This window comes from Lentinula edodes (genome assembly GCF_021015755.1).
Source record: "Lentinula edodes strain Le(Bin) 0899 ss11 chromosome Unknown C8R40scaffold_16, whole genome shotgun sequence".
NCBI lineage: Eukaryota > Fungi > Basidiomycota > Agaricomycetes > Agaricales > Omphalotaceae > Lentinula > Lentinula edodes.
In genome coordinates this window covers 550,991-569,132 of record NW_025764322.1, presented here as the reverse complement: position 1 = coordinate 569,132, position 18,142 = coordinate 550,991, and the positions used below count along the sequence as shown (strand labels likewise).

Sequence of the window (18,142 nt, the reverse complement as noted above, 5' to 3'; positions counted from 1 at the left end):
TAGTACAATGGTATCTTGCGATGCGAAGGTCACAAAAAGATAGCTACAGCTTTAGCTCCCAGCCCCCCTCTTCATGAAAGCAAGAACCCCAGCGAGGAGTAGACATATGACCACCATAACAATCCTAAGTTATGATAATTTAATATAGTGAGAACGACTTTGCATTGTAATGACACCAACCTTAAACGGTAACTTGGTTTGTTTGTGAGCTTTTCCAGACACCCAAAAGAGCTTGACCTTTTCCCCTCTAAGTTCTCGGGCATTTCCTCTACGATAGTAATGACCGCTGTAGAATCCTCAAATGTTTGGAATAGTTGACCCTCCTTCCGTTCCCATTTCTTCGCGCACCAGCTACAGATCCCGCTAGTCGCTAGATTTGAACGCATGATAACGTCATTCATTGCCCTATTGAGCCCGGTTTCAGTATTCTTGCTGAGAGTCTCAGCGAGCTTTTGGGCTTTCTCGAACGCGTTATTGAACTCGTCTCTTCCCCTACGATCCTGATCTCGTTCTTCGTCTGCTTCCTCAGATCTACTCTGGATAAGAAACTTCCCCCACTCTAAATGAGGCTCTACATTTTCCAAACATCTCAACACTGAATTTATTAGTCCCAAGTTCCATCCACCTGTAGAAGGTAAACACTCCGGACACCGCGTGAACTGTGCGCGATTTGCCACGTCGATGCGACGGTTGACTTTGTACTGAAATTCTTCGAGGACCTTAGTTATAAGCTTAGCACGATCCACTGGCGACGATGGGAGGGCAGGGACCACAATCAGAGCGGATCCTCCGTTGGCGTTGACAGTGCGGGTCTATGAATCAACAATGCATACATTCAGTTTAGAAATTTGTTAGCGTGTTGTGAGAAGAATAGTGGACTGTACCTCTGAAAAGATGACATCCAAAGTGAAACCGTCAACGGGTACCTCGTTTTTCAGATATCTCCAAGCGCTCTAGGAAATTGCCTATTAGAATCTGACGTCCAAATAGAGGGTAATTCGTCGACCGCTCACATTGAACGATGTATCGTACTGAAAAAGGTATCTAGCTTGTAAGCCAGCAAAAACAAATATGAATCGCTTGCTAGAACTACCTGTGAATCGTAACTCCTATAATCTTCTCCGCGCTTGGAGCCCTTGAAATCGATATACGTGGTCACATTTGCTTGAAGAAATTGCTTGAACATACTCAAACCCAAGAGTTTTCGAAACTCACCATTTGAGTATACTAAAAACTTATTCAGGGAAGCGATCCGGGAGGCTCCAAACAACTGCATGACGTATGGGTAGCTACAAGTAGGATATCGTTACATCGCATTGAACTTGAAGAGAGTCAGTGAGACGCTCACTAGTATTTCAACGAATGCCTAACTTCTTGATTAACATCCTAAAGGTAACATGCAAAATGAATAAGGATTATCAATTCAGGCCGACTCTAGAACTCTCACCTCGTCAGAGCTTTCTTTTGCGAGTCTCCTGACAACAACTCTCGTCGGATCCTCTCCTAGCCCACCAGGGACCCATCCCCCGTCACGAAACACTGGACGCAACCGTGCATGAAACAATGTATCGTGTCCGTAGACTGTGATACCGGGTTCATTGTCAATCAACGGCACTTCCACCTGAGATAGTCGCGGAATCTATCATCATTCATGTTAGCAACTTGAATTGGAAAGAATACAGTGAAAGCATACTGAGTGAGCTTCGTCTGTGATGAGTTCTGTTATGGAATCCTCATTCATCTTTTGTCAAATTTTACAATGGATAAGTATGAGTCGTGTAGTGGAGAAAGAGGCGCACTTCATTACTAATCGTTCCATATCTGTGAACAATGATCTGGTCACCTGCAATGTAGTTAAACTGAGAATTCCTTATGACGAAGCCAGACGAGTCGTGTATATTCATGACTTCAGCCTAGGGATGTGCGGGAGGGGGTTAGTCTGTGTGCGGCGAACAGAGTTTATATACTGCAGCATCTGCAACATCTTCATTCTGCGCAGTTTAGGACTCTAATAGAAATCGACAAGGTTTGAACCTCCATCTTGAACATGAAGGTTCTTGATCATCGAGATGACAGAACAAGGCTTGAGGAAGCACATACCCTATGCCACAATCTCTCCCAGACCTTCTCTGAAGACAATTATAGGTATATTTGGTTCCACGATTCCTTCTCTTCATTTCTGTGCTCTGAGATCATGGAAAAAATCACATTAGTTATGCAATCTTATGAAACTGATCTCCTCATTTACACCGTTCAACGAAGGTCTATTGTTTGCTATGAAGCTAATGATTGACATTGCGCCAACCGTCTGGCTCCTAACAATGCGTGTTCCAAAAGGTTCCAAACCAATGACCATTCTTCCGGTTGTTGTATCGCCAGTGTGTTGTGGTCTGCTGTCTGCTGTAGTGTGATATATCATAGCAATGGACTTCCGAAGGACACACGAGAAAACGAGCGCAAATGGGGAAAGGGGTAGAGAACGGGTGGTTGTTCCCTCTGGACGACAGTTTGCATCCCATTTCTGAATGATTTCTTAAGTTCGAGCTGCGCGACAACATTTTTCCCACGATTCAGAGCGGCGAACTCGAGAAGCAACTCCTCTATTCTTCCTTGTTGGGCACTTAGGCTACCGTACTCTATGTCCCCCAAAATTTGACCAATTTCCACTAGTCCTTTGCCGCCCTTCCATCTCAAACTTAGACACTCAGTATTTGCGCCTTCATCAATGCTTCGTTCACTGTCTTGTTCACATAGCAAGCCTCAACTGAGCAGATCTGATCCGTCCCTCCCACCGGAAATTTTCTGAACCTCTCTTAGGCCTTGCAAATCTCAATCACACCTCCAAGCGAAAAAACCTCCATTTATCCCAAAATCTCACAGAACCTTCCCCCGATATTCCCAGTAAGTACATAAAACTTTGCTTCAACTTGCTTCCTTCCAGAACCTGGACAGATATCTTCCTTTCAATTTTTTACCATACCTCCACCTAAATAGGCACAGTTGAACCCTAAATTCCTTCAAAAAATCTAAATCTCAAAATCTCAACTCCGCACTCGGCACCTTCAGCCTCTCCAAATACCTTTTTACTCATTCCCCGCTCATTATCCTTCTGCAACCACCATCTATTCATGTTGGGATCATCATTCTCTTGTCGTCCTTCGTCGTATCATCCAAGCTCGAGATCGCTGCCGGAACTCGACGTCCCAGTGACAAGATCGACCGATTGCCACTAAACTTGCAAAGAGGGCGCAATGAATGGCACAGTAAACTGTCTCTTTCTTATCCAGATTGTAGAAATAACGGCTAATTACTCTTCGGACGACCTTTTCTATGACTACCATTTATGTATATGTGTTATTCTTGCTTGCAAAAACAGGACCCCCTCTGTCTAAGTATTTGACTTGTGAACAATCCTGTGTATTGTGAACGGATACATGCTGTGGTAGTACATTGTATAACGAAAGCTGAACGATTAGACAAAGGACAAATCCGAAAAAGATAAACTATGTTTAGATGCATGCACAACCGATTGCAGTGATGTAGGTATGATCATAGCGTGAACGTTGATATCAATATGTGGAAAGGAAAGGAAGGAGATCCATATAGTAACCGATACAATGAACTGTATATATATAATCTTTAGTCGTTGAACAAAATATTTAGAGGTGTATGTTTGTTACGAGGGTTCAAACTCGCATCTTACGGCGTCTCTTATCTTCTTCGTGGCGCCTCTCTTCTTCCAAGGCAACGAGTTCTTCTTCTTTAGCGATACGGGCGCTAAAAAGTCGTCATTAAACCAGCACGTTAATGATAGGGAATGATGAAGTATATACCTGCGCTTCTCCTCTCGCTCGAGGGCACTTGCATCTGCTTCCATGTCTTCATCATCACTGAAAACATCCATATTTACATAGTGACTGCGATTCTTGCCCATGATGCCCCAAATGAGACCGCTGACATCCAATGATTCGTTGTCTACGTCGTCTAGTTCTTCTGACGATATAGCGCGACGTTTCGGGCGCGGGGATTCAGATCGGCTTGAAGAACGCGCCCGTTTCTTGGATATAGAGGTAGAAGGACGAGAAGTGGATGAAGAAGCGTTGGGTCTTGCCAATTTCGAAGAAGAGTACTTCTCTGACTTTTCAGAATAACGTGGAATAGGTTTAGAGGCCGAAGGTTTCGGAACTGGCCTGGAGGAAGGAGTTGGTTTTGCAGACAATTTCTTCGCCGAGTTGATCGGCGGAGTGCCCGTTGAACCTGAGCCCATCCATCGTCAGTAAGGTTGGGGTCATGCGATACGATGGACTCACGCGCTACAGAGGCAGTGGATTTCGGAGTGTTTTCACCAGAAGCTGGGCCTATTGAGCTAGGACGAGTCTGTTCCTTTTTCTTGGTCCCAAACCAGTCGTCAAAAGCAAGAGCTTCATGACCATCGAGTATTTTCTGTTCCTTCGCCTTGGCTCGATCCTGTAAGATTTCGTCGATAGTGCGAGTATCACGTTTGACAGTATTGAGCTTTGTCAACGTGTTCGGCATCGCCGCTAGGCGGGCCTTGACGGACTGTCCGCTCGAGCTCGGGGCAGGAGGCCCGGTCGTCGTGACGTCCACAGCTCCGCCAGGAAGATGTCTGCCGTGTCTCTGATACCCTCCGGTGGTCGTTGATCGCTTAACAGAGGTGAACTGGCGCCTAAGCTCCGCCTGCAGTTTTCGCTCGCGAAGTTCCTCTCGTGTGAGAGGTTCTGATTTCAGACCGTCGTTGTCATCGTCATTGTCCGCTGGAGCTTTGCGTCGAACTTGGGAGGCTCTGTGCGAGCTGGTTTTCTTTGCCGGACCATGCAAGAGTGCCTCTCGCTCAGCAGCTTTCCGTCGCTCAACAGCAGCCTCGATAGCTTTCCTTTCCTCTTCTTTCTTCTTCTTCTGCTCTTCCTCCTTCTTCTGTTGTTCAAAGTGTTTTAACCTGAGCTGAGCCTCTCTTTCCCTGTCCTTTTTCTCCTGCTCGAGTCGTCTCTTCTTGAGCTCAGCTTCTCTACGATTTCGTTCAGCAAGCTTAGCCTGAGCTTGATTCTGGGAGGCTTGGGTGTATGTGGCGCTAAGCGCCATTAGAGAGGCAAAACTCGACATTTAGAACAGCAATGAACAGGGGACAAGAGAGGACAAGCAGAAAATCAGTCTAGAGATGACAGAAGAGAACAAAGGCACTTTATATGTCGTGGCAAGAGGCGATGATACACTATTTATTGTTTGCGCTTGTTGATGGTGTCACCTTAAAGTTGTCGAGAGAGAAGTGCAATAATTTTCTTTGTTCAAACTTCATATATGATCCGTATATCATCTACATACATCATTTTACTTACACCTTCCTAGGAAGCAGTGTAGCTGCAACCAGGGCCAAGGCCGCAATGGTGAACAAGACGTAATAAACTAGGAATCCCCCCAAGTAGTGATGCTTCATCGACAACGAGAACAGCGAATTACTCGCCGCAGGACCGATGGCTCTGCAGATGCTCACAGTCATTTGGCTTAAACCATTAGTGGCTCCAAGAGAAGCCCTGTTCGGTGAAGCAGCGGATATGTAAATGAAAATAGCACCTACATACGTCAAATACTGATTGAGATATCAGTCAAAGTTAAGTGCTGTGTGAGCTCACCGTAGGAAAAGCTAATTGAGAGCGAGAAGATGATCTGCAAAAGAACGAACACCCATGCAAGCGGTGTAACACCGCCATTGCTTTTTACTAGATAAGTCAATATCGGAAAACAAGCGAAGATTGGGAAGGTGGATGCGATTCCCATGATAAATGTTTTTTTCGAGCCAAAATAGTCGTGCAACTTGGCAAAGAAAAAAACTTGCATGACACCATTGAGTAAGCCAAAAATTGACAGCAGATTCCCAATGGAAGACGGCGGGAGTCCTAAACCGCCAAGCTCGACAGGAGTGGAGAAAAAAAGAGGCTGGATGGCGCGAAAGGTAATGTCCACTAGCGAGAGTGTTGCGTAATTTCCAGCCGCGATTAGGACACGACGATTAAGAAGTTTTCGGAACGGAACAGGTTTTTCGTTATCAGGAATTTCAGTCGTAAGATCGTTAATTTCGGGTGCAGACATCATCAGTTTACCCGTATTGTTTTTCTTGAATCGGAAAATTTTCGGAAGCGCAAACGCGGGGGCTTGGACAGTCTCTTCGAGAAACAAAAAAGTCACTAGCCAAGCGATTGCAGAGAAAGTAGCGGGGACGGCACACGGCAAGAAATAAGGATACTTTTTGAGGAACTCGTTGTGACCGAACAGCTGTGGGAATTGCTCGGCCGGTCTTGCTAATGCACCACCAATCATGGGTCCCAGTACACCTCCAGTTGACCAGGCAATCGGCATGTAGGCGTAGGCCTGAAGGTCATTTGTTCAAAGACAGCATTGTGGTAAAAACGAAAACATGACTGACTTGAGCAATGTTGGTGGCGTCAGTCATCTCGGCCATGATGCTATCAAAAATGAATATGTTTGGTTGAAAAGCTCACGGTTGTATTAGCCGTAGAAGACAGACAAACCTCTTGATCACCCCAATATTTCCATCTAAAGGGGACCGCGGGTTTTTCAGTTCTTTTCGCAGACGGCGGGGTTAACAAGAAGTAGAGACTTACTCAGCGCACCATTCAAACTTCGGCTGCATTGCATGAATCAGCTCAGGTTCCGGCTGCATCTAAAGAACTGACGAACCTTAAGACCAATCCCCAGAACGTCGTCGCCAGACCGAAGCAATACATCGACATAGACAAACCGAATAGGCCTATTAATATTACGGGCTTTCGACCAATGCGATCTGAGATACGACTCCAGTGTCTGGATAACGTGATAGAAATACTTAGTTATGCAGATCAATGAAACGGAGGTCAAATATACGTGCAGCACGGTCATAGCTTGGGTCAAGAAGAACAACGATTGCTATATTTTCAAAATCAATTATCATATTGATTATTCATAGTCGTTGGACTCGTACCAAAAGACCGACATAGTGTCCTACTTTTGTTTCGTCCCCCCGCGTAATCCCAATATCACGAATGAGCTACGTTCACAAAGGGATGGGAAGATATCAAAAATTTTCTTCTACGAATGACTCCTGTATTCTTGACACACCTGGGGCAAGAACGGATAAATGACTTGCGAGGTAAGCGGTTCAGCCAACTGTAGAAACAATACAATCGTGAACTGAAACCAGGGAAGAGGCGTGCGCTGTGGCTTGTCTTGCTGCACCTGCAGCAAAGGCGTTTCCTCGTCGACCTGGGGAGACATGTAGAAAAGAAAGGGAAAGGAATATTCGGTCCGACCGGCGCTTGTCCCCTTTAAAGGGAATGAAGGCAGGCAATCAATGATATTTGTAACCTTCCCGTGAATCCCGTCCACTCTTCCCCCACTGTTCGTTCTCCAAGTCATTCCCTGTCATTCCACATACTTACATAATTGCTTCCGCAATCGGACTTCTAGCAATAACAGCTGTGTGGAACTCATGAGTTCTAAGCTGCTCTACGCGAGTCTTAACGTATTAATAGGCGCATATCATTTTTCACATATCCGAAGTCGAACTGTTTGCGTTCTGACATCAATTCTTGAGATTTTCCCGTTGAAAAAGAATACATACTGGCGCCTGGGCTTCGATGATTACCACGGTGATTGAACATCGAGCGGGTAGACCCCAAGTTGCATCTACATTTCCAGGCATTTTCCTTTAAACCTCTATAAAAGCAGTCGAAGACCGGATCTCCATGTTCGAACGAATGCTTTGAAGACGAGCTTCAGACTTTAAGCTTGCTCTTTAAAGAATTTCATCTCTTACAGCATTGACACAGCAAGTATAATCATGGGGCCCTTTGGGGGATAGCCGTATATATCGAGCTTATCTAGACGTTTGCTTCTTGCGTTAGCGGGGAAAAAGAACCAAATAATCTTGTAAAGGCCTGGAGGGAACGATTGGGAAGTAACAATAGCGAGAGGTGTTAAGAAGCACTTAAGTACTTGGACGGGCACAGCTTTGACGTGTGCTCAGGCCCTTGTCTTCTTTTGCCCTCAACGGTAGCCTGTTCGCAAGTTCCGGCGACGGGTTGATTACGGACTGTTTACTTTTCCTAGCCTCTGGGATGGTCGAAGTTTTCATTGAAAGAAACAATACACAGCGAAACCGATTCCAACTTTGACAGAACCAGACCTGATTTGGACGACGATGTTGCGATAAACATCTACATTCAAAGTTCGGGTTTTCCGTCGGGATATCCTCATTTTGTATGAAATATTCAGATTCTGAGGACTATTTGAACGCGCCGCTGTACTTCCATTTCAGTACGTAGAGTTTACCTCGAGCGAGTATGGCCGTTCCAACGAATATGAGCATCCTAAACATCTCGGGAAAATTTGCGTCGGTGTGTTGGTTAGTTTCGAAAGGTGGCTTGAACTTACACACGTTTATTAGAACAAGTCTCTCAGCGACAACGAAGCCTCAGACGATATCCTCCGGTTGCAAGGTATGGGATGGGTGAAACGCAAAATTATTGGCGCTGGGACACTCACACTCGCAATCGAACATTTCAAAAACGCTGAGGGAATCGAATGTATCAACATAGAGCAGACATTGAACCCGGGTGGACTAAAGACTAACGACGAGAGGGTATTGGATTGGATGGAAAAGCCTAAGGAGGATTCGGTGTTTGGAGCGACAATTGGTCAGAACAGGAGAGTGAAAGCTGAAGAGATTGAGGATGAGTACTTGAGCAAAGGTTGGACTGCAGACACACTGGAGCATGGACTTATACAATCGCGCGTTGTCAGCGACACTGCGAAAAGCGGGGTTTCCTGGACTGTGAATCAAGTAAGGCCCCCGACCCTTCTTCTGACTTCTCCAATATTGATTGCCATTTGATGTTGCACCAGACTTGGGGGATTGAGGAAGTCAACAGTGAGAGACGGTATGTTAGGCATATGTATATGAAGGGACCAAAGGGCGAAGAAGTTCGCGGTCGACTTGTGTATAACTACGGTGAGTTTCTAATCTGCAACTTGGATTCAAAACCATACTTATGCATCTTGTAGTCGGTCCAGTATAGAATGCGAGCATTGATATGAGAATGGATTCAGTATCAAAAAATGTATACATAATATTTGTGCGAACAAACAATGCTCATGATCATGATGACCCCTGAGATAACGATTTCGTTTACCGAACTGAAATGCATCTGCTTCCCAGAGAAGAAGCCAAGTTGCTTCTTCATCAGGTACTTATACACGAGAATTCTTTCCCAATGGACAACTCAATCGCAAATTTAGGCAGGATTTCTAGCTCAAAAGCGTCTAGCACGAGGATTACGCCTTAATCAAACTGAAGCAACTGCGCTGATAGCGTCACAACTGCAAGAGCGTATTCGTGATGGTGAACACTCAGTTGCGGAGCTGATGCAGCACGGTAAAGATCTCCTGGGTCGTCGCCATGTACTTCCCAGTGTCCCTGGTTTGTTGCACGAAATTCAAGTAGAGGGGACTTTTGTCGATGGGTCAGCGAAGGTCCTGCTGCAAATTCCAGTCTCTGATGCATCCTTATATGCAGGGTCTTCCTTGTCACGGTCCACGATCCTATCTGTACAGAATCCGGAAATCTTGATAACGCACTTTATGGTTCCTTCTTGCCCGTTCCCGCTCAAAGCGTTTTTCCAAACTCAACCCCAGATGACTATGCCTCTGAAAAGGCTCCAGGTGCAGTCGTTGCCAGGAAAGAGAGAATTGTTATCAACAAGGGTAGAGAGCGTATCAAACTGAGGGTCACGAACAACGGAGATCGTCCTGTTCAAGTACGTGTCTACATAACTTAGTTTTTTCACTCTCATTCATCTAAACCGTTAGATTGGTTCTCATTACCACTTTATCGAAACTAATCGTCTACTCTCTTTCGATCGCGCAAAAGCATATGGAAAACGCCTCGACATACCGGCCGGCACCGCTGTGCGTTTCGAACCAGGCGACGTGAAGACAGTGACTCTTTGCTCTATCGCTGGAGGGAAAATCATATCTGGTGGAAATGGACTCGCTTCAGGAGTCTTTAACCCTGATAGGACGGAGGAGATCATAAATTCTCTCATGCAAAAAGGATTTGGACATGTCCCGGAACCTGGAGCGTTGGAGGTCACAGATGACACAGATATCGGACGGGAAGCATATATCTCGATGTTTGGACCTACTACCGGCGATCGAATCAGGCTTGGGGATACGGAACTTTGGATTGAGGTTGAGCACGATAAGGTATGTATGTGCTTTGCATGTCTGATTCCCATCATTCTATTGATTAACAAGTTGGACTCGTAGACTGTTTATGGAGACGAAGTCAAATTTGGTGGAGGTAAGATAATATCAAAGTGAGAGATTGTATGCAGCTCTTGAGATTCAAATTCAGGAAAAACAATCCGGGAAGGTATGGGTCAAGCCACCAACCGATCCTCCGCCGAATCTCTTGATTTGGTCATCACAAATGCTCTCATTGTTGACTGGTCCGGGATCTACAAGGTTCCCTCTATCTTTTGTTTCGTTCATTTCTCCACTCACATCGCTCCCCTCTAGGCCGACATCGGCGTCAAAGACGGACTCATTGTTGGTATCGGAAAAGCCGGGAACCCCGACGTGATGGCCAACGTCCATCCATCTTTAATCATCGGTTCCTCCACCGAAGTCATCGCTGGGGAAAAACTCATCATTACTGCCGGAGCTATTGACGCACATGTGCACTACATCTGTCCTCAACAAGTCGAAGAAGCACTTGCTGCTGGTACGACGACCATGATTGGTGGTGGAACAGGTCCTAGTGCAGGCACCAACGCTACGACCTGTACCAGCAGCCCATTCTACATGAGGCATATGTTGGCGGCTACCGATGGGTTAGCAATGAACTTCGCGTTCACAGGAAAGGGAAATGACGCTGGTAGGAAGGCGCTGGAAGATATAGTGAAAGCAGGAGCGGCAGGGCTGAAATTACATGAGGATTGGGGATCGACCCCCGCTACGATTAGAAATTGTCTGGATGTGGGGGATGATTATGACGTTCAGGTGAACTTTCTAGCTAGTATAGTGTGTCACATTCTGAGATACTCATTAAACTTATTGTGTAGGTCAATATCCATACTGATACCCTTAACGAAAGTGGTTTCGTTGAGAGTAAGTCACCCCCTACCAACCGCCCCAAGGTTACCAATCAAAACTAATTGAACTTTCAACATGTAGGTACTATCGCTGCGTTTGGCAACCGAACAATCCACACATATCATAGTGAAGGAGCAGGTGGGCGTTGTCGTGATCATTCGTACCACGAAACATTCTGAATTATATCATGTAGGTGGTGGACACGCTCCGGATATCATTGTGGTATGTGGACAGGAGAATGTGTTACCGTCATCTACCAATCCGACTAGGCCCTATACGAACAATACCTTGGACGAACACCTTGATGTAACTATCCTCATCCGTGCCCTGTAACCCCGCGGAACTGACCATCCTTACTCTTCCACATACCAGATGCTCATGGTTTGCCACCACCTCGACAAGTCCATCCCCGAAGATCTCGCATTCGCAGAATCCCGTATACGAGCTGAAACTGTCGCCGCCGAAGACGTCTTACACGATACCGGTGCGATATCGATGATTAGCTCGGATGCGCAAGCGATGGGAAGAGTCGGAGAGGTGGTGTCGAGGACGTGGAGGACGGCGAGTAAGATGAGAGAGTGTAGAGGTCCGCTAACTGAGTTGGGAGATGAAGGCGCGAGGGAGGGTAAGGATTGGTACCCCGGGAAGGATAACGCTAGAGTGAAAAGATATGTGGCGAAGTATACCGTTAATCCGTGCGTACAAATTTTCCCTTTGAAGGAGGCGGCAGAACGAACAAATTTTCTGATTTCATCCTTCCAGAGCAATTACACATGGCATTAATCATCTGGTTGGCCATATCGCGGTTGGAACGTTGGCAGACTTGGTCCTGTGGAAACCTGCGAGTTTTGGTGCGAAGCCGGAGATGGTGATTAAATCTGGTGTCATTGCTTGGTCCCAGGTAAGTCAATCCATATATCGCTACGTCTTCTCCATGCCCAAGCATCATTTCATCGTTCTATCCCCAGATGGGCGACGCCAACGCCTCTATACCCTCCGTCCAGCCATTCTTCTCTAAGCCCATGTGGGGAGCAAAAGCCGGTTCCGCAGCTCTAAATTCCGTTGCCTTCGTATCCCAAGTCTCTATTGACTCCGGCACGCTAGTATCGTACGGACTCTCTAAAAGGTTTGAAGCAGTCAGAAATTGCAGGAATATAGGAAAGAAAGATATGAAATGGAATAACGCGACTCCAAAGATTACTGTTGATCCAGAGACCTATGAGGTTAGGGCTAACGGGGAGTTAGTGGATGTTGAGCCTGCGAGGAAATTGCCACTTGGGAGGGCGTACAATTTGTTTTGATCGGGCGTGTATGAATTTCCCAGTAATTTACCGATAAGTCGGGGGTACTGCTAATGCGTTTTGAGCTGCTCCTGTGTAGCGTCAGTCTGCTTGTTTGTAGTATTATATGACTATGATATGCATGGTCCGCGAACATACTTGTAGCTACTGATCAGGTTTTGGGTCTCGGATGATATGTACAAAAAAGAAATCTAAGAGATTTTTGACTATATCCACCGCGTTGCTGCTAAATGATTTTACGTAGATGCTGGTGATTTGTTCTCTGCCTGCTGTAAGCCTAATCTCTATTCTCGATACATGAAACGGGATTCTAAATCTATAGGATCGTGATTATACATATTTATAAGTACTGAACTATAGTCCTATGAACGCCATATCATAGTATCATGTTCCTGTAAACGCCATACCATTAAAACTCTCGAAGCCGGCGAGCGATATCTCATCGCGCGCAGATTCTAAATTGCCAGGGGTTCCAGCATTTCTGATGCCATAACCAAAACTCTCGTCACTCCAGAGAAGCTGGCCAAGCTCATTCATAGTTGCTTCGTCAAGTTGTCTTATACTCGCCTCAAACATCTCTGACTCGCGGAAAAGAATATTTGGGGCGAGCGCATCCCGTGCTGGAAGTCCCCAGCCTAGTCCGAAGGGGGGTGTCGAGGAATTATCGAGTTCTCCTCCAATTGGATTCACGCAGGTTAATCCATCTTTCCCTCGCTGATTAGTGTTGCTATGGCCAGATGGCGCCATCGAAAGTCCGTTTGATAGTGTATGTGGCAGTGAGATCTGTGTTGAAGACCACCGCGAGGAACTGGAGGGCATAGCACGGTTCACAGGAATGGAGATACGAGGGGGGTACTCATCGATCCCTACTTCCGGCGTTACATTCAAACTTGAAGTTGTATAGGATTCAGATCTGCTGCGGTGATGAAGTGTTGCATGTGGAGTACTGGCTGGACTCAGGGGTTTGGTAGGTGAGGATGCAAGAGACCCATTGGATTGGGAGATAGGACTACTTGCAGTCTGGTGTGCATCGATCTAAACGAGAGAGATGAATAAAAACACTGAACATTAGTGCATCAAACCTACAATCATCCGCTTGACGACTTGACCAAAAGGCTCTTCACTTTCTTGTGTGTAAGCACCTCTTTTCCTGGAAGGCTTTGAGGGTATATCAGGCTCGACGCCTACAGTGGCTGTTAAGACGACCTTACGGCTAAAGCTACGAAACGACGTACTCATCAACCCTTCCAAAAGAGCTATCGCATTTCGGGAAACAGTTGAAATATGCTCAACAGTTCTAGAAAAAAAGCATCAATGTTAATCAATAATATATGAACGTGCCTCCCTTAACCTACTTGAAAAGATCCAACGCCTCCCTTAATTCCACTCGACGCATTTCTAATTCTAAGCCATTGTCGGCTTTATGATGGCATAGGTCAATGAATAACACTACAGACTATGCAAGAAGGAATTAGTTAAATATTCATCAGCCAAATTGGAGACAAATTTTACAGCGGCGAATCCATAGAACAATACCATCCACCACTTCAGAAGTATTGCTGACTGTTCATCATTGGACTTCAGTAGGTTGAGAATCGCCCTTGCCGAATTGATGCACTGCTCCCTAGATTTTGCCTATCATCGGTTAGTAATGAACACAAACCTAAATGACTAGGAACTCCCAGTTGAATACTCACGTATTTTCGATCTTTGTACCCCTTGAATAGATACGGCCTGTGTAGTCGCAATTGTCTTGTTTCTCCCATTAAAAGGCATAACGTTAGCTCGAGTTGTTTCACATTTTGGGCAGGATTATACGGGGGAGGAGAGGCGGAATTATCAGGTGTATTTAAATTATATTCCTCAAAATAGCGAGGAATCTCTTCCTGCATTTTGCGTATCTTTGCATCTATTTCTGTTACGAAATCGTAACCTGTTGGGGATTGCATATTGTCGACAATCTCTCTGTATATACCGACAAAGCGAAATCTTGTTAAAGAAAGGGTCATTTCCTGAAACACGATCAGCAAAACCTAAGTAAAAGCACGCAAAACGTACAGTATACTCCATAATGGGTCGCACTTTCAGAGGAAAGCCATCCACGAGGTCAACATCGTTGATGTTAGCAGGGAACCCAGTATGATTTTGAGATGGATGGATGGAATAAGCTCCGTTGTGAGCAGCAGCATGCGACCAATCGTTGAAGATCTGGCGTTCATATCAGCCTTTCGTCTGGAAACCCATTGCAGCGACTTACCAAGCTCCACCAGATCCTTCTTGCAACCTCCCGTTTAATGACAGACGTCCAAATTCCGGTATAAGTTTTATTATCAGACTCTGAACCAAGTCTTGAAATGCCCAGATTCTGTGCCATCTAGAGGCAAAGAATTTCAGTTCATACTGACAGCCGCGTGTGAAAATGCGTTGGGTACGGGCTCGAAGGAACCGAAGCAGTGCTACTCGCAACGACTGAGCCCGAAGGGAAACAGAACACCGCACACCTTTATGGCAGAGCCCAAAAGAGCCCAATGTGAGCTATATAGTCAAGGTTGGTCAGATATTGGGTAACAAATGGATAATATGCTGAAAGAGTATAGGGAAAAGAGCACATTCCGGCTGACGCCGTATTCGACAGAAATGACAACACGCACTCAGCGTCATCTAGATTTTGCTGATAAACACCCATAAGGCTAATTGAAAGCCGGTCAGAAACGGTAAAGATACAGGAATGAAAACGGAATACTAACATCAGGCACTGAAGTGCTTCCAAGCTATGATTCCCGATGAAGTCACTCACGTACAGACAAGCCTGAGCCGCATTGTACATTTTCTTGCTAAGCTCTGTCGCCTCGTCGAACCCAATATTCAAAATCCGACATGTATCGGGTTCAATGAGATGGAGTGAAAGACATAAAACCATGAAATATACGGATAAAAATGGAACAGAGACATGGACAAGCACAGAATAATCCGTTGGAAACACTTGTCCCATCAACTGATGCGCATCGGAGAGGAACGATGGAGAGTGTAAGACTTTTGAATACCATTCTAAGCGTTCAAACTAGAAAATCGGTTAGGATAGGATATAAATGGTAGGGTAAAGAGTGGGAGGAACCCTTAGTGACTTACGTAGAAAGTGACTAGAGTCATGCAATGACTCTTAGCTGGTAAGACTGAGACGAGTCGACCAATCACATTGGTGTTTATATCGATTAAAAGGGCAAGTGGATGGTGGTCAGGAAGTCCTAATTGCGGCACAAATACATCCGTTGCAGAGACCGGTGTCAGAGGCAATGATCGTGTTGCATTCTCGTGACTCTCACGACGTGGTGGTGCGTTTTGTGAGCCGTAAGCAGTTATTTGTCTATGTGTGTATAAGTCGGATGGTCCTGGGTCTAACTCTTGAGCAGCTCGAGAGCGATTGACGCGGTGACCCATGGCGAAGTCTTCCAGCATCATAGCTACATCCTCATCGGTCGATCCGGTGCCATATGAAGACCGGATAACTGATTCCGGGTTAACATCACCATCCGATGCAGACCACACGGGTCTAGACGAGCTTTGTGGTCGGGATTTAGGCATTGACGAGGAAGACATCGCTGTTGAAATCGAACTATCCGAGTCATCGATGCCAGAAGCATTTAGATCCGGAGGCAATGTCTTGGAGAGGTGAGAGACAGCTCGTTCCAGGACTGTGACACGATGAAGCACATCGTCTAATGTCTCCGTTGTTGATTTGCTTGAGCTTCGTGAGGGAAAAATGTAAGTTATCCACAAAGTACAGAAAATGACCAGGGACGTCAGACCTCGTTTGGTTTTTGTCGACTTCTCTGCAAACATCTCCTTCCCCTCTGAGAATGCAAGGTGCACAAGGATAAGCGCGGTTGCCTATTAACATCAATATACCAATCGTCCAAATGCAACTTGAGACAATCACATTTTATCTTTCGCTTTCGGCCTTCGTTTTTATCGTAAGTACATGCCAGGGGACCAGGAGGAGACCACGCACATTGGTAGCAGCTTTGGATGGGTCGTGAGCAAGTGCGAGAGTCTGACATTAGAGCTTCACGGGGGAGAGGAGGTACATACAGAGCAATGGGCTCTCGTTCTTATCAAGACAGCAGTGGCGCAAGTAATCAAGATCCTTCTAGCTTTGGGAGTTGACTGGCGCCTAAGGAAAAGGAGTTCGAAAACGGTTCAAACAGTTCAAGTTAGCCGAAAATGACGAATATTAATATCGAACACCCACGTGGCCGACCTGTTATACCTCGAAAGTGCCTCGAAAGTGCCTCGAAATAGCTCGAAATGGTGCGAGTCGAAGTGCCCATATTAAACCCGTCGAATCCACGCCGAACATCAATTTTTGTATAAGGTCGTAGATTTGGAAGCACCGGCGACATCAACATGCTCAGTAATCATCTCAAGTTAGAAATCAATGTACGCCCAACCAGTCCTCTCCAGTCCTCCGTCTCAACATTGATCTGAATAGGAATACTCTACTTTCCAGTACGTACTGCCGCCCATGGTCGTACTGACAACACGCGCAGCGGATTTTATACTATTTTCTGACAGAGTATGCTCTAAAGGAATGAATTTAGTAAGGCTGTAACGAGGCTCCAAACCTTATAGTGGATCCCATCAGCCTTCTTCCAGTGATACAACATTCGTCTTGGCGAGGCCCATATGTTCCCCTGGAAGAACCGTTCGGGGTGAGCTTCTCTCAGGTCAATTCACACACGAGTCGAGCCTTGATGATTTTATTCAATGTCATCAAAATTGAACTCCTTTCCTGTAGAACACATCCGATGGGTGCTTCGGACATTGAAAAGCACTTTCCCTGCAAGAACATGCACACCTTAGTGTCGCGGCTCTGAGGAGAAAACAAAGCGTAATGTGCAACAAATGCTTACTAACCCGAATTGTTCTTGTATGCAGGACTCAGATCCTTTAGCAGTGTGGAAATTTTATCCCGTTCCTTGACGCCACTAAGCATACGAATTTGCGGTAATCTTTCGAAATAGATACGAATGTCTGAACTGTATGTAGTGGCATTAATGTCAAGACAACCAACCTTGGAACGTCACGAATGCGTTTAGAGTCCTTATGTGAGCACTGTACTTCGTTGCTTATTGGGATATGATCTTGTTGTCTCGAATTGAAAATCTAGAGGTTTACAGTGGATATATGTATAATATTATATGCACTAAAATGGCAAGTAACTAAAATTTATATCCGCGAAGGCAAGTCATTTTTAACGGTCAATCATGTCCTCGACTTATTATCATCTCGCAGTCTGCATTGAGTGTGCATTTATCCATTAGATCTATCACCTTCAGTGACAGTCTAAGATTTTTCGGGGGTGAAGATCATCTTGGCGGAGCTACATACATAACATGACGTGACAGACTACGGAATGTCATTGAGGGCTTATCAGGGTTTTTGAACGAAGCGCCCTCTTCTTGGTTATTGTATGAGCTTGTGAAGGGGACCGACGATACACCACCGAGGACTCTGGATTGACTGGATTGGATGACGCGATGCGCTTCCGCGCTGGTCTTTGAGTCAAGTCGGAACACTGGTCTGATATTCTTCCCGGGTCTTTCCAACTTGTCGGGGAGGTGAACTATCTGGCAGCGGGCAAACATCTATTCATCAGCACTTCTGAGATGCTGACC

General features: G+C 45.7%; 6 protein-coding genes across 6 annotated transcripts; 2 read left to right on the top strand and 4 right to left on the bottom strand.

The window, feature by feature from the left end:
• Positions 1-51: 51 nt before the first annotated feature.
• Positions 52-1,741, bottom strand: C8R40DRAFT_1069294 (uncharacterized protein; the record flags this gene model as incomplete). Its single annotated transcript, XM_046226095.1, has 9 exons — positions 52-124; positions 181-812; positions 885-953; positions 1,014-1,031; positions 1,094-1,164; positions 1,216-1,289; positions 1,349-1,386; positions 1,448-1,639; positions 1,694-1,741. The coding sequence occupies 9 exons, from the start codon at positions 1,739-1,741 to the stop codon at positions 52-54; spliced, it is 1,215 nt and encodes a 404-aa protein (XP_046086807.1).
• Positions 1,742-3,396: 1,655 nt separating this feature from the next.
• C8R40DRAFT_1103104 (uncharacterized protein) lies at positions 3,397-5,283 on the bottom strand. The gene is made up of 3 exons (XM_046228014.1): positions 4,311-5,283; positions 3,834-4,257; positions 3,397-3,777 (listed from the first exon to the last, which is right to left on the bottom strand). The coding sequence occupies exons 1-3, from the start codon at positions 5,119-5,121 to the stop codon at positions 3,687-3,689; spliced, it is 1,326 nt and encodes a 441-aa protein (XP_046086806.1). The 5' UTR covers positions 5,122-5,283; the 3' UTR covers positions 3,397-3,686.
• A 67-nt stretch (positions 5,284-5,350) lies between these two features.
• On the bottom strand, positions 5,351-7,287 carry C8R40DRAFT_1044228 (MFS general substrate transporter; the record flags this gene model as incomplete). Its single annotated transcript, XM_046224219.1, has 9 exons — positions 5,351-5,589; positions 5,649-6,384; positions 6,440-6,479; positions 6,546-6,570; positions 6,639-6,661; positions 6,715-6,837; positions 6,860-6,939; positions 6,995-7,060; positions 7,132-7,287. 9 exons carry the CDS (start codon positions 7,285-7,287, stop codon positions 5,351-5,353), a joined length of 1,488 nt encoding a protein of 495 aa, XP_046086805.1.
• Positions 7,288-7,929: 642 nt separating this feature from the next.
• On the top strand, positions 7,930-9,158 carry C8R40DRAFT_186308 (uncharacterized protein). The gene is made up of 4 exons (XM_046234293.1): positions 7,930-8,408; positions 8,459-8,854; positions 8,917-9,022; positions 9,076-9,158. Exons 1-4 carry the CDS (start codon positions 8,355-8,357, stop codon positions 9,087-9,089), a joined length of 570 nt encoding a protein of 189 aa, XP_046086804.1. The 5' UTR covers positions 7,930-8,354; the 3' UTR covers positions 9,090-9,158.
• On the top strand, positions 8,931-12,467 carry C8R40DRAFT_1188298 (urease; the record flags this gene model as incomplete). Its single annotated transcript, XM_046233027.1, has 13 exons — positions 8,931-9,257; positions 9,310-9,533; positions 9,587-9,827; positions 9,880-10,275; positions 10,339-10,372; positions 10,427-10,536; positions 10,591-11,073; positions 11,136-11,181; positions 11,248-11,304; positions 11,360-11,472; positions 11,539-11,861; positions 11,929-12,067; positions 12,135-12,467. The coding sequence occupies exons 1-13, from the start codon at positions 9,213-9,215 to the stop codon at positions 12,465-12,467; spliced, it is 2,544 nt and encodes an 847-aa protein (XP_046086803.1). The 5' UTR covers positions 8,931-9,212.
• Positions 12,468-12,659: 192 nt separating this feature from the next.
• C8R40DRAFT_185989 (fungal-specific transcription factor domain-containing protein) lies at positions 12,660-16,694 on the bottom strand. The gene is made up of 15 exons (XM_046234291.1): positions 16,477-16,694; positions 16,405-16,425; positions 16,274-16,355; positions 15,597-16,212; positions 15,215-15,528; positions 15,119-15,157; positions 14,969-15,002; positions 14,725-14,841; positions 14,526-14,675; positions 14,165-14,479; positions 13,980-14,102; positions 13,823-13,923; positions 13,703-13,764; positions 13,554-13,651; positions 12,660-13,502 (listed from the first exon to the last, which is right to left on the bottom strand). Exons 1-15 carry the CDS (start codon positions 16,523-16,525, stop codon positions 12,852-12,854), a joined length of 2,772 nt encoding a protein of 923 aa, XP_046086802.1. The 5' UTR covers positions 16,526-16,694; the 3' UTR covers positions 12,660-12,851.
• Between the last annotated feature and the right edge of the window lie 1,448 nt (positions 16,695-18,142).